We start from the raw sequence: 13,055 nt of genomic DNA on the forward strand, positions 1-13,055 counted from the left end.
ATCCAAGACATCCCTGACCCTGGCACCTGGGAGGCAACACACCATCCATGGTATCTATTACCCCCACAGAATCTCATCTCTCTTCCTCTGACTATAGAATCTCCTATCACCACTGCAGTCCTCTTCACCTCTCTTCTCTTCTGAGCCACAACACCAGATTCACTGCCAGAGACCCAGTCACTGAAGCTCTTCCCTGGTAGGTCATCCCCCTCAATAGTATCCAAAGTGGTTTTCTTAGCATTGAGGGGAAAAGCCACAGAAGTACTCTGCATCCACTGCCCATTTCCCTTCCTTCTCCCGACAGTTACCTGCCTCCTGCAACCTCGGAGTGACTACCTCCCTGTAGCCCCTATCTCTCACTTCCTCAGTCTCCCATCAAGGCACAGCTCCAGTTCCTTAATACATTTTTGGGGGAGCTACAGCTCGGTATACCTGGCTGGAGGCCTCCCAGAAGTCCCACATCTCACACACAGAACAAAACACAGCCCCTGAAACCACTCTCACTGCACTAATAGTACCCTAACAGTCAAGCAGAGCAGATACATTTAGACCTGCCTAATATATGAACTTTGCTGATGTGCAATCATAAGTATTACTTTTCCCCCTCCATAATTTATGGAATAAATTGTAATTTGTATCTCATCTGGCACTACTGCAGCCAAAATCAGATAATGGATTGAATCTGTGTTATTTCTCTGACAATTCAGCAAGCTGTACAATAAACTCAAAAGCTTCAAGGGACCTTCAAGTATTCACACTGAATGTAATGCTCTCTGTTGCCTGGCTTACAATGAAGAGCTCTTCACTTTTAAATGATGACTATTTAAAGTGCAGATCTATACTTAGTGTTGTAACTTCCTCAGGTTGAAAAGAGTACTTAAAAGCAATCGATCTGTTGTTCAGCTGCTAAATGCCAAAACCAAGCAAACAAACTATATCAAGACTTCAAATATCATACCAAGGAAAGACAGACAATGCTGAGAAGCAAACATTTTAATCTCAGTAATAAAGTGAAGGTAAGCAAACTATTTTTTGAAAGTGTATTATTCAAGCACACATTACACACAGGGTTTTCACATTATGAACATTGCAGTATTACAACAAATATCAGAATCAGTTTTAATATCACCAGCATATATCATGATATTTGTTGTTACATGGCAGCAGTGCAATGCAATACGCAATAATGGAGTTATATATATATATATATATAAATAATGGCTAAGTTAAATAAGCAGTTCAACGTCCATTCAGGAATCGGATGGCAGAGGGGAAGAAGCTGTTCCTGAACTGAGTGTGTGTCTTCACACTTCTGTGCCTTCTTCCTGATGGCAACAATGAGAACAAGACATGACCTGAGTGGTGAGGGTCTTTAATGATGGACACCACCTTTTTGAGGCACCTCCTTGAAGATGCCCTGGATAGCACGGAGTCTAGTGCCCATGATGGAGCTAAGTTTACAACTCTGCATCTTTCCCCTCCCCCCACCCCCACACCAGATGGTGATGCATTAATACATTTGGAAATCAAGGGTGCTTCAAAGTGCATACACTCATTTACTTCCATTTATAAACTACAAGAAAATATTCGGGGAATATGGCATTAGAGTGCAGAGTGAGTGAGGATTTGTTACTTTTTCAGCAAAATTGGAGAGAAGGCTGTTCATGGCCATTCCTTGCTTCTCAATGTTGCCAGTAATTTAATAGTTCTTTGGTAGCAAATTCATTTTATGTAAAAACGCACATGATGTATCTAAACTCAATTCTGAATAAATTTCTTGACCAGCTACAACACTTTCTTCTCCAACTGAAGAAGTTTAACATTATCAGCTTTGGCATGAAACACTATCACATAATGAGTATGATATTCTCTCGCCCACCCTCTTCAAACAAATTTTACCCCCTCTTTTATCTGTGTTAATTTTTGTGTGTGGCCTTGTGAAACGCTGTGAAGAATGACAAATAACAAATTAAAACAGATGCGTAGCATTCGATAAATATCGGCACCGCCTGCATGATGGCTGTTCGGGTAGCAGAAATTTAACTTTACACAATTCACAAATCATCACCAAATTTATGTGATAAAAGTAAATAAACACAAAATGTATGTATTTTTTCAACTTGCATTTCTTGGCACATTCACAGGTGACATGGCTTCATATTACAGAAAATCTTTTTCTAGGAACACAGTCCACACTGCCCTTGCTGCCCCCCCCCCCCCCACACCACCCTCCTATAATACAGGAGACGCAAGCAGGTAGAAGTGGGTCAAGGCAATGTGCATTTCAGCTAGAAACTTCATTGTACTGGACCAAACTTACTTACTATTTACTAGGAAAGTCCAACTTTGGCACACAAGCTATTACTTATTCTTCAAACGAAAACATTGAAACAGGAGAACTGGACATTTATCATAATACTGCTTGTGATGTCTTGACTTGTACCAAACAACTGTTGCTTTTACCTGCCTGGCTATAACACTTGTAATGCCAAGCATTTTGAAATATCTGAGATGATTCTGCACTTAATCATGCTGCTTAAAATCAAAATTTTTCCTTTCCAGACAAATAAATTAAACTATTTGGAATTCAGATTAACAAATCTATCTGACCTGAGATCAGACATCATATTAAACCCAGAGATGTTTTTTAGTGGCTCAAGGTCCTCAGCAATTGATGCACAAGTTCAATGCAGCAATTAAGTAGTTCAGCATAAACTCACCACTCTCAGAGACTAGATGAAGTACCTTCTGACATTATTGAGTAGCATCAAGGCAGTTATTGTATTTAATCCACAAGCTATATCCTTTCAGTGGCAAGAAATGATTCATGGCAGATTATGGAGCTAGACCAATTGTATTTCTGTGATTCATATCACCCAAAAGGCAAAGAATTAACAAATTTCCTGAAATCGCTAAGGAATAAATCAAGCAATGAAATTAATGCCCAATTTAACTTGAGGCATCATTATAAAATGTTTTAATATATAGAAAATCATATATATTTTACACTGTACTTCAATTTTGTAAAAACAGCCATCAACATGCATTTCTAACAAATGCACCCATTTCAATGGATTGATTCAGAATAGGTTAATTATCACTATCTTACGCAAAGTGAAAACTATTGTTTTGCAGGTGCAGAAAGTACAAAGAAATAAAATTACTATAAATTACAAAATAAATATATAGAGAAAAAAAGGAATACAGTTGGTTTAGAAATCTGACAAGGGAGGGGAAGAAGCTTTTCCTGAATTGTTGAGTATGAGTTTTCATGCTCCTGTACCTCCACCCTGTCATGGCTCAAACAATGAGATCTTTATTGATGGATGCCACCATCTTGAGGCTTAAAGATATCCTTCATAGTGGGGAGCTCTGATAGAGCTGGCTGATTCTACAACCTTTTGCAGACTCTTGCAATTGTATGCTTTAACACAATCAGAATCAGAATCGGGTTTATTACCACTGGCATGAGACGTGAAATTTGTTAACTTAGCAGCTGCAGTTCAATGCAATACATAATATAGATGAGAAAAGTAAATAAATTTAAAAATAATAATAAGTAAATCAATTACAGTGTACGTATATTCAATAGATTTCAAAAACGTGCCAAAAACAGAAATACTGTATATTTTAAAAAGTGAAGTAGTGTCCAAGTGTTCAATGTCCATTCAGAAATCGGATGGCAAAAGGAAAGAAGCTGTTCCTGAATCACTGAGTGTGCGCCTTCAGGCTTCTGTACCTTCTACCTGATGGTAACAGTGAGAAAAAGACATGCCCTGGATGCTGGAGGTCCTTAATAATGGATGCTGCCTTTCTGAGACACCGCTTCCTAATGATATCCTGGGTGCTTTGTAGGCTAGTGCCCAAGATGGAACTGACTAGATTTACAACCCTCTGCAACTTCTTTCAGTCCTGTGCAGTAGCCCCCTCCATACCAGACAGTGATGCAGCCTTTTAGAATGCTCTCCATGGTACAACTATATAAGTTTTTGAGTGTATTTGAAGTATAGCTGCTGTCTTGCCTTCCTTATAACCACATCGATATGTTGGGACCAGGTTAAGTCCTCAGAGATCCCGACACCCAGGATCTTGAAACTGCTCACTCTCTCCACTTCTGACCTCTCTATGAGGATTGGTATGTGTTCCTTCATCTTACCCTTCCTGAAGTCCACAATCAGCTCTTTCATTTTACTAACATTGAGTGCCAGGTTGTTCCTGCGGCACCATACCACTAGTTGGCATATCTCACTCCTGTACACCCTCTCATCACCACCTGAGATTTTACCAACAATGGTAGTATCATCAGCAAATTTATAGATGGTCTTTCCACTATGCCTAGCCACGCAGTCATGTGTATACAAAGAGTAGAGCAGTGGGCTAAGCACACACCCCTGAGGTGCACCAGTGTTGATTGTCAGCTAGGGGGATGTGTTATCACCAATCTACAAAGATGGCGGTCTTGGATCCAATTGCAGAGGGAGGTAAAGAGCTTCAGGTTCTGCAACTTCTTAATCAGGATTGTGGGAATGATGGTGTTAGATGCTGAGCTATAGTCAATGAACAGCATCCTGACATAGGTGTTTATGTTGCCCAGGTGGTCTAAAGCCGTGTGGAGAGCCACTGAGATTGCATCTGCCATTGACCTTTTGTGGCAATTGGCAACTTGCAATGGGACCTGTGCTGCAACCAATCAGAATACTCCCAACTGTACATCTGTAGAAATTTGCTAGAGCCTGAAATGGCATACTAATTTTACTCATACTCCAAATGAAGTAGTTACTGACGTGCCTTCAAGATTATGTCAATGTGCTGGGACCAGGACAGATTCTTTGAGGAGTTGGCACCCAGGATCTTTAAGCTGCTCAACCCTTCCAGATACAGGGTTGGCAGTCTGACACCTTGCAATGGTTCACCCTCATGAAGGATGTTCTGACATAGGTCTCTGAAACAGAGATCACAGGTTGCTGTTAAGTTTTGCCCTACAGGAAGTAATTGCATGAAAACCCTGCCTCAGCTGACATGCAACTGATTGAGTCTGTAATTTCAAGCAGAATTGCCATTTTACTCATATAATGGTCTTCTGTATGTTGCACCTGGACTTCTTGTAGGATTTTCAATCGCCAGTCTTGAATCTCACAGATCTGGCCCTAAGCAGACTATGGATCTCCTGTCTCATCTCAGGAGTTTTATTTGGGAAAACTCAGTATGTTCTTGAAGGCACACACCCATCCACGTGGGTCTCGATGAAGTCAGTGACAGCTGGTGCATAGTCATTTAGAACCAAATACAAATCCCTGAATATGGTCCAGTCTACCAATTCAGTTAATAACACCAAATTAAAGGTCACGATTATAGAGTCTCCAATTCCATAATGGAAAATAAATAAGTAACCATTTTATTTTGCAATGATGGTTTCATTAAATATTCCTAAAAAATGGATTAATTGATTAAAAAACATGATGCATCAAGTCAAGTGCACAATATATTGGATGGTTACTGATAGTGAACGCCACCATTTATTAACAATTGTCACTGAAGAGGATTGCTTGCCTTCAAAAACATTATTTATTTTAAAGAAAAATAAAGTTTACTTATTTTAAAGGAAAAAAAAGCGCTTCCAGGGCGCAATCTAAAGGCGACTTATGCAAGCAGCTCTGATGGGTACCATCAAAGATTCCCATTTCAGTTTGCACAGCTGAGAACCACAACTACATCCAAGGTCTGTACAGTTAGTACCATCATTTTAATGTGATTATCACGACATAAAATCAGAACTGGAATGGATTTCTCTGGTTGCTGGTACGCTTCCCCTTTAAGACAGCAGAACAGAGATTGTCGAGCTGGACTAAAGGTTCAATTAAGAAATCAAGGCTTTCGTTTCCCAATACCAACCACCTTACTGGAAAACATACAGTCAATGGTAAATAAAACTGAAGATCTCAGGCCTGGGTGTTGTATCATAGGGACATTGGTACCACTTGTGTCTTCTGTTTTGCAGAATCTTGATTAAGCACTTCAGTTCTGGACACAGTGATTCAGATTGATGGGTTCACAATACATCACCAAGATAGGACTGTTGAGTCTTTCAAGGGCAGAGGAGGAGCAGTGTGCTTCATAATCAACTCCTTCTGGCGTATGAATGTGGTAGTGCTGTCCCACTCTTGTTCACCAGACCTGGAACACATCCCGATCAAGCGTCGTCCATTTTACCTGTCACGGGAGATTTCAGCGATCATTTTGGTAGTGATGTATGTCCTCCCTCAGGCCTATATCAAGCAGGCTCTAGACAAACTGAGTGATGTGATCAACATGAAACAGCACATCTTGTGTCTTAACTGGCTAGCTTGAAAAAAATCTCTAAATAGTTATTACCAACAGATCATTTGTCATACTAGAGGAGCCAACACACTGGACCACAGTTACATCTCCATCAAGAATGCTTACCGTACCATCCCACACCCACACTTTGGAAAGCCTGATCACCTGTGTGTACTTCTACTCCCTGAGAATAGGCTGAGACTGAAGACTGCAGCACCAGTAGTGAGGACCAAAGAGGAAGATGCAGGAGCATTTAATGGAATGCTTTGAATCAGTGGACAGGACTGTATTCAGGAATTCATCTCCAAGTTTGAATGAGTACAACAGAGCTATCACTCATCCACTTGTGTAGATGAGTGTATGCCTTTAAGACCTTAACTGTACATACCCAAACCAAAAGCTGTGGATGACCAGGGGGTTCGTCATCTGCTGAGGACAAGGCTGTGGCATTTAAGTCAGAAGACCCAGGTCTATACAAGAAAACCAGGCATGACTTATGGAGGGTTACTTCAAAAGCTAAGGAGCAATTCTGAGTGAGGTTGGATGCACATCAACTCTGGCAGGGTTTGCAAGCCACTATTTCCTATAAAGCAAAGCCCAACATCATGAATGGCAGTGATGCTTCACTACCAGATGAGCTTAATGCTTTTTATGCTCGCTTTGAAATGGAAAATAAAAATACAGTAATGAGGATTCCTGCAGCAAATGATGACCCTGTGACCTCTGTCTCAGAGACCAACATCAGCTGTCTTTCAGGAAGGGGAGCCTTCATAAGGCAGCAGGCCCAGATGGTAGGCTCTGAAAACCTGTGCCAACCAACTGGTGGGGGTGTTCAAAGATATTTTCAGTCTTATTGCTTTAGTCAGAAGTTCCCACCTGCTTCAAAAGGCATCAATTATACCAGTGCCCAAAAGAGCTGTGTGAGCTGCCTTAATGACCATCATCTAGAAGCACTCACATCTACAGTAATGAAATGTTTTGAGAAGTTGGTTATGGCTGGAATGAACTCCTGCCTCAGCAAGGACATAGACCCACTGCAATTTGCCAATCGCCACAATAGGTCTATGGCAGATGCAATCTCACTGGCTCTTCACACAGCCTTGGATCAACTGGACAATACAAATACCTACGTCAGGATAATGTTTATTGACTACAGCCCAGCATGCAACACAATCGTTCCTACAGTTCTGATTGAAAAACGCCAGAACCTGGGCCTCTGTACCTCCCTCTGCAACTTCCTAACCAGAAGATCACGATCTGTGCAGATTGGAAGTAACATCTCCAACTCGCTGACAATCAACACAGTGATTAGCCCACTGCTGTTCTCTGTCCATACCCATGACTGTGTGGCTAGGCACAGCTCAAATGACACCTGTAAGTTTGCTGATGATACAGTCATTTTTGGCAGAATCTCAGAAAGTGATGAAACACCCGGGAGTGAGATATACCAACTAGTTGAGCGGTGTCACAGCAACAACCTTGTGCTCAACTTCAGTAAGACCAAAGAACTGATTGCGGACTTCAGAAAGGGTAAGATGAGGGAGTATACACCAGTCCTCAGAGGGATCAGAAGTGAAGAGAGCGATCAATTTCAAGTTCCTGAGTGTCAATATCTCGGAGGACCTAACCTGGACCCAACATATCGAAGGTATAAAGAAGGGAAGACAGTGGCTATATTTCATTAGGAGTTTGAGGAGATTTGATATGTCACTAAAGACATTCACAAATTTGTAGATGTACTGTAGAGAGCATTCTAACTCACTGCATCACCACCTGGTATGGATTGTGGGGGGTGGCGGAGAAGCAAGATGCAGAGAGCTGTAAAATTATTTAGCCCACTTTCAGCTCCATAATATCCAGAGCATCTTCAAGAAGCAATGTCTCAGAAAGGCAGCGTCCATCATTAAGGACTCCCATACACGTTTCCTCTAAGATGTGCGCATGTACGCTCACGCACACATCTTTTGCTACTAGCGGACAAAGGAATTTAAATTGCGCACAAAAGGTGGTCACCCTCTGCCTCATTGGCACGTTAAGTACATTTCACAATGGTACACAAGCACATTTCCTTTTCCAGTTTCTGATGCAAACAGTTTTAACAATATGGAGTTCGCAATAATTTGTCTGAAGATTTTACAACTGGCTTATTTATTCCGGGTTTTTTTGTAGAAATTATTAAATTTCTATGTTAACTTCCAAAGAAGCAAAGGGCATGAAGGGCAAAGGAAATGATAGTTCATTTTAAAGTAGAATGGCTTAATGAAACAACAGTGTAGCATTCCCGTGCAGGGTGTAGAAACTCTGAACTAAACACCAAGTTAAACCATAGCCAATGAGGACAGGATCGCAATAAGGTTAACCATTTTCTGTTCACTCTTCCACATTAACGTATGGTGAAAACTGTTGATAAAACAATACAAAATATATACAGTATTTGTTTCCTTCTTGGCATCACACTTGCATCATAAATACTTGCAAAAGTAAAACTACAAACTGTATTACATTAAAGTCTCATTAAAGTACAACATACAGTCAGAATCTACCAACACCATCAACAACTTTAAATACACTTCAACACAAACTTTCCAGCAACGCTTTCAATAGCACAAGAAAATAAACTTTATCAACCGTCATTTCTTTTAACAGAATCAGCCGTTAACATTTTTACTTCAACATATTGACTGACATATGAACTTAAGGCGTTGCTTCTATGATGTTTCTTAGTGCGTAGAAATGAGACTTTTCTCACATTCATCCTGCACACACAAGCCCCAGCTTTCCCGTTTCTCCAAGCCGGAATTTACCCACAAGATGCAGCGAAACCGGGTGTGACATCATCACATACCGCGAAACATCACAGATAATGATTTGACCTTCAACAACTGCAACGTAGTTATCAACCTTAACTTTAGCTAGAAAATAGTTACAAACGTATTACTAAAGCGAAAATGTAATAAAGCTAAATAAATGCCTTAAGGGCAACACAAATAGAAACTGCTACACCAAAAGCTCATGAGGGCAGGAATGTGCAGCTACAAGAAACATTTATGTACAATCCAGAAACTGGTGATACCTGTGTGTATTGTCGTGATGCAAAAGTTGCTGGAGAATTTGCAAGTGGGAAGAAGTGGAGTGATATTTGGAAACTTGACTTTATAAAGCGTCATTCAGCAAGTAAATCACATATGGACAGTGTGCAAAAGATCCAGCGGAAAAAGTCCTTCATTACCCACTACAGGCATGCTACATACGTTTTGTGAGAGTGCAGATGAAAAAGAGTGAAAATGATCAAACCCAGAGGAGTTTGAACTTCTTATTGATAGTGTTTTGCTAGCTGTTAAAATGAATAACTCTTTCTATAAAATTCAGTGCGCACTTGTTGTTGTTACCGAGCAAAAAATTGCACAGCACAAGATTTTTGCACACACTGGTCATTATAAGCTAGAGGGAACATTGCCCACCACCCAGAACATGCCCTCTTCTCATTGCTACCATCAGGAAGGAGGTACAGAAGCCTGAAGGCACACAATCAGTGATTCTGGAACAGCTTCTTCCTCTCTGCCATCTGATTTTTGAATGGACTTTGAACTTGTGAACATTATCTCACTATTTTTTTTAATTTCCTACTTCTTTTGCACTACTTATTTAAGTTAATGCATATGTGTGTGTGCGTACATACACATAAGCACACACTGTAATTTACAGATATTTTTCTCTGTTATCACGTACTGCGTTGTACTGCTGCCGCAAAGTTAGCAAATTTCACGACATCTGCCGGTGATATTAAACCTGATTCTGTAAGTGAATACTGGAAAGTCATATTAAGCAAAGAGCAAAATCTATATGGCATTAAAGGGTAGTTATAACATATATAAGATGCATGATAATAACAAATCATGCATAATTAGCACAGTTAATCTAGTAATGTTGCTTTGAACTCTAATTGAGAGAAATCCACATTTATTTGCAAGCACTAGAGGTAGGACAATATCAGACAAAGGAACATCTCTCCCATTCTAGTTTGCACATTACTGACAGTTTACTCTGGTTATTCAATTACACAATACAATCCAGTAACAAATTATCAAACCAGCAAAGTGCAAACCTAGCTCTTGAGTTTGGTTACAAATGATTAGAAGCAACTGGATGCACAAATTTATTTTCAACCCTCTCTCAGAAAGAAGAGCAAAGAACCAAACTGCACAGGAAAACAGATCTATCCTGCACATTTCTGCTTCTTCGGTCTTCTTCTGCATGAGCATAATGTTATTCATCATCTTGCCGTTTGGCAAGAACCCAACGGGGGGACAGAGTTTGGGAAGGCTCCTGCACTACTCAGCTGCATGAGCAGTGGCTTCCAATGTAGCATTATCTAGCACAAGCCCATGTAATTTCTGAAATCAGAAGAATCTATATTCCAGACTTATATTGTGAAATATTTTATCCATTATTGAAAAAGTCCTGCTCCTTCTGAATCCATTTGAACTTACATATCTAAACTTTATTTGGTCATTAGGTGTGGGAATGAGGTAGATGATCAATTTTTTGGTCTGCACCCGTATCAGAATGAAGGAGCTCTCTAAAAGCCCAGTACAGAGACATCCACAAAAGTATCACTCTGCCCACTTCCGTGTCTTTCATAATCTCGTCCTAACTAGGAGCACGTGGTATATGGGCTCAAGGACATGCAGAAGCAGAGGGCACTACTGTACACACTCTGCAATTCATTCTGATGGCCTACAGTCATACAGCATGGAAACAGGCAATTTGAACCATTGAAATCTCACTGACTCGTACTCGAGTCCCATTTTATTCCTTCCAAATTTCATGTTGAAAGGTCATCAACCTGAAGAGTCAGTTACCTCTCCACTCCCCCACCCCCCACAATGTTATTGTTCAACATTGAGTATTTCTAATGTCTCTTTATTTTCACCCCTTGCTCCCATCACCACCCATCTTTCCAGTATCAGAAGAATTCGACCTTGGTGATTATGAATAAACACTTACTAAAGATTTATTAAAACTTCTTCCACTGCCTTTGTAGCTCAGCTTAGATTATTTTATCTGATCCTTGATCCAGACAGTAAGCCCATCATAAATGTAGCTAACCAACGCTATATTGTTAGAAGTAACCGCTTCAAACCTGATGGAGATCAAGCTCCATCTTGACAGTAAATTTTGTCATATGTTACTATCATTCTACTAAATTCATTATTTTACAACAACAGATCTTGCAATCTAAAACTATAAACAGAAACATTGGAAATAACTCAGCAGCTTCTGTGAAAACAGAAATAGTTAACAATTCAGGCAAATGACCTTTTAATCAGAACAGAAAAGAAGTGAGAAATCAAACGTGTTTTAAGTTGGGGAGGGATAATGAGATGACAGGGAATGTCTGCAAGAGATTGAAGACCAAGACAGTCTGAACGACTCGTGGTTGCAGTCAGCTGAGAAAGGTTTATAAAGGGTTATAAATCACAGCCAATCTCTCTGGAGGAGAGACAACATGAGATGAATGTGAACAGGGACAGGAATGGAATCTTGTGACTGTGAGGGAGAAACTGCAGACACTCAAAATTGCATTTGCTGAAAATACGAAATAAAAACAGAAAAAGCTGGATATATTCAGGCAGCGGTGGTAGGGGGGAAATGGGGTTAAGGTTGAAAGTTGAAGACCTTTCAGCAGAACTAGCTGGTTCTGGTATAAACTAGATTGGGGCAGATTATGCATGATTTAATCCATCCAACCTTGAATGGCAGTGTACATTTAAATAATTGAAGTGCTCTATTAGCATTCATCCTCAATGATGGGGGAACCAGCATGTGAATGTAAAAGATTATAATGATGTATTCACAACCATCTTTAACCAGAAGTGCCAAATTAATGATCCATCTGGACCTCTTCAGCTTTCAATACAGCGACAAGAAGCAGATGAAAGCACTGGATTCAGCAAAGTCTGAAGGGCCCCAACATAATTTCAGCTATCACACCAAAGCTCTTATGCTTGAACCAGCTGGTTAGGTTGTGCAAGGGACCCTGCAGGTGGCAGTGCTCCCCTTGTGCTTGTGACTGACTCTTGTGGATAGAGTTTGCAGATTTCAGAGATGCTAGCAGAACAATCTTTGCATGGAACTGCAGAGTAGGGACCTCCAACAAGGATTGGGAAGGGGGAGGTATGTGTCTAATCACCTGCCCTCAAAGTTCACTGCCACTAGCATCATCAAGAACTCAATAATCTCAGGATTATCATTGACCAGAAAATCAACAGGCCAACCCAGAAATATTGTGTTTATAAAAGCTGGTCAGAAGTTGAACAATGTGCTGTAAATAACTTTGCCTCTTATTACCCAAACCCCTCTCACCATCCTTAAGGCACATTAGCAATGTGAAAGAGCAAAACTTACATAACAACACACACAAAATGCTGGAGGAACTCAGCAGGCCAGGCAGCATCTGTGGAAAAAAGTAAACAGTTGATGTTTTGGGCTGAGACCCTTCATCAGAACCCGTTTACTCTCTTCCATAGATGCTGCCTAGCCTACTGAGTTCCTTCAGCATTTTTTGCGTGTTGTTTAGACTTACAACATCTGCAGATTTTCCCTTTGTTTGAGAATATACTTAAACTCATTGAATGCAGGGCCACGAATATTCAAGAAGCCAAAATGTTTTTCATGCACACCAAAGCAGTACACTAAACTCAATAACGTCAATTTTGTTAATTTCCGACTGAGAA

General features: G+C 40.3%; 1 protein-coding gene across 9 annotated transcripts in view; it reads right to left on the reverse strand.

Annotated features, from left to right (window-relative positions):
• myo3b (myosin IIIB) overlaps positions 1-13,055 on the reverse strand; it is a 481,967-nt gene that overhangs the window by 354,562 nt on the left and 114,350 nt on the right. Inside the window, exon 9 of one of the 9 annotated variants that reach the window (XM_059966613.1) lies at positions 1,022-1,325. The exons of the other annotated variants lie outside the window; for them this stretch is intronic. Coding sequence (XP_059822596.1) covers positions 1,193-1,325 — 133 coding nt within the window. The 3' untranslated portion in view covers positions 1,022-1,192. Of the gene's footprint in view, positions 1-1,021; positions 1,326-13,055 lie in introns of those variants that run through there. 9 annotated transcript variants of the gene reach the window in all.

The sequence above is a fragment of the Hypanus sabinus genome, chromosome 4 (genome assembly GCF_030144855.1).
Source record: "Hypanus sabinus isolate sHypSab1 chromosome 4, sHypSab1.hap1, whole genome shotgun sequence".
Classification (NCBI taxonomy): domain Eukaryota; kingdom Metazoa; phylum Chordata; class Chondrichthyes; order Myliobatiformes; family Dasyatidae; genus Hypanus; species Hypanus sabinus.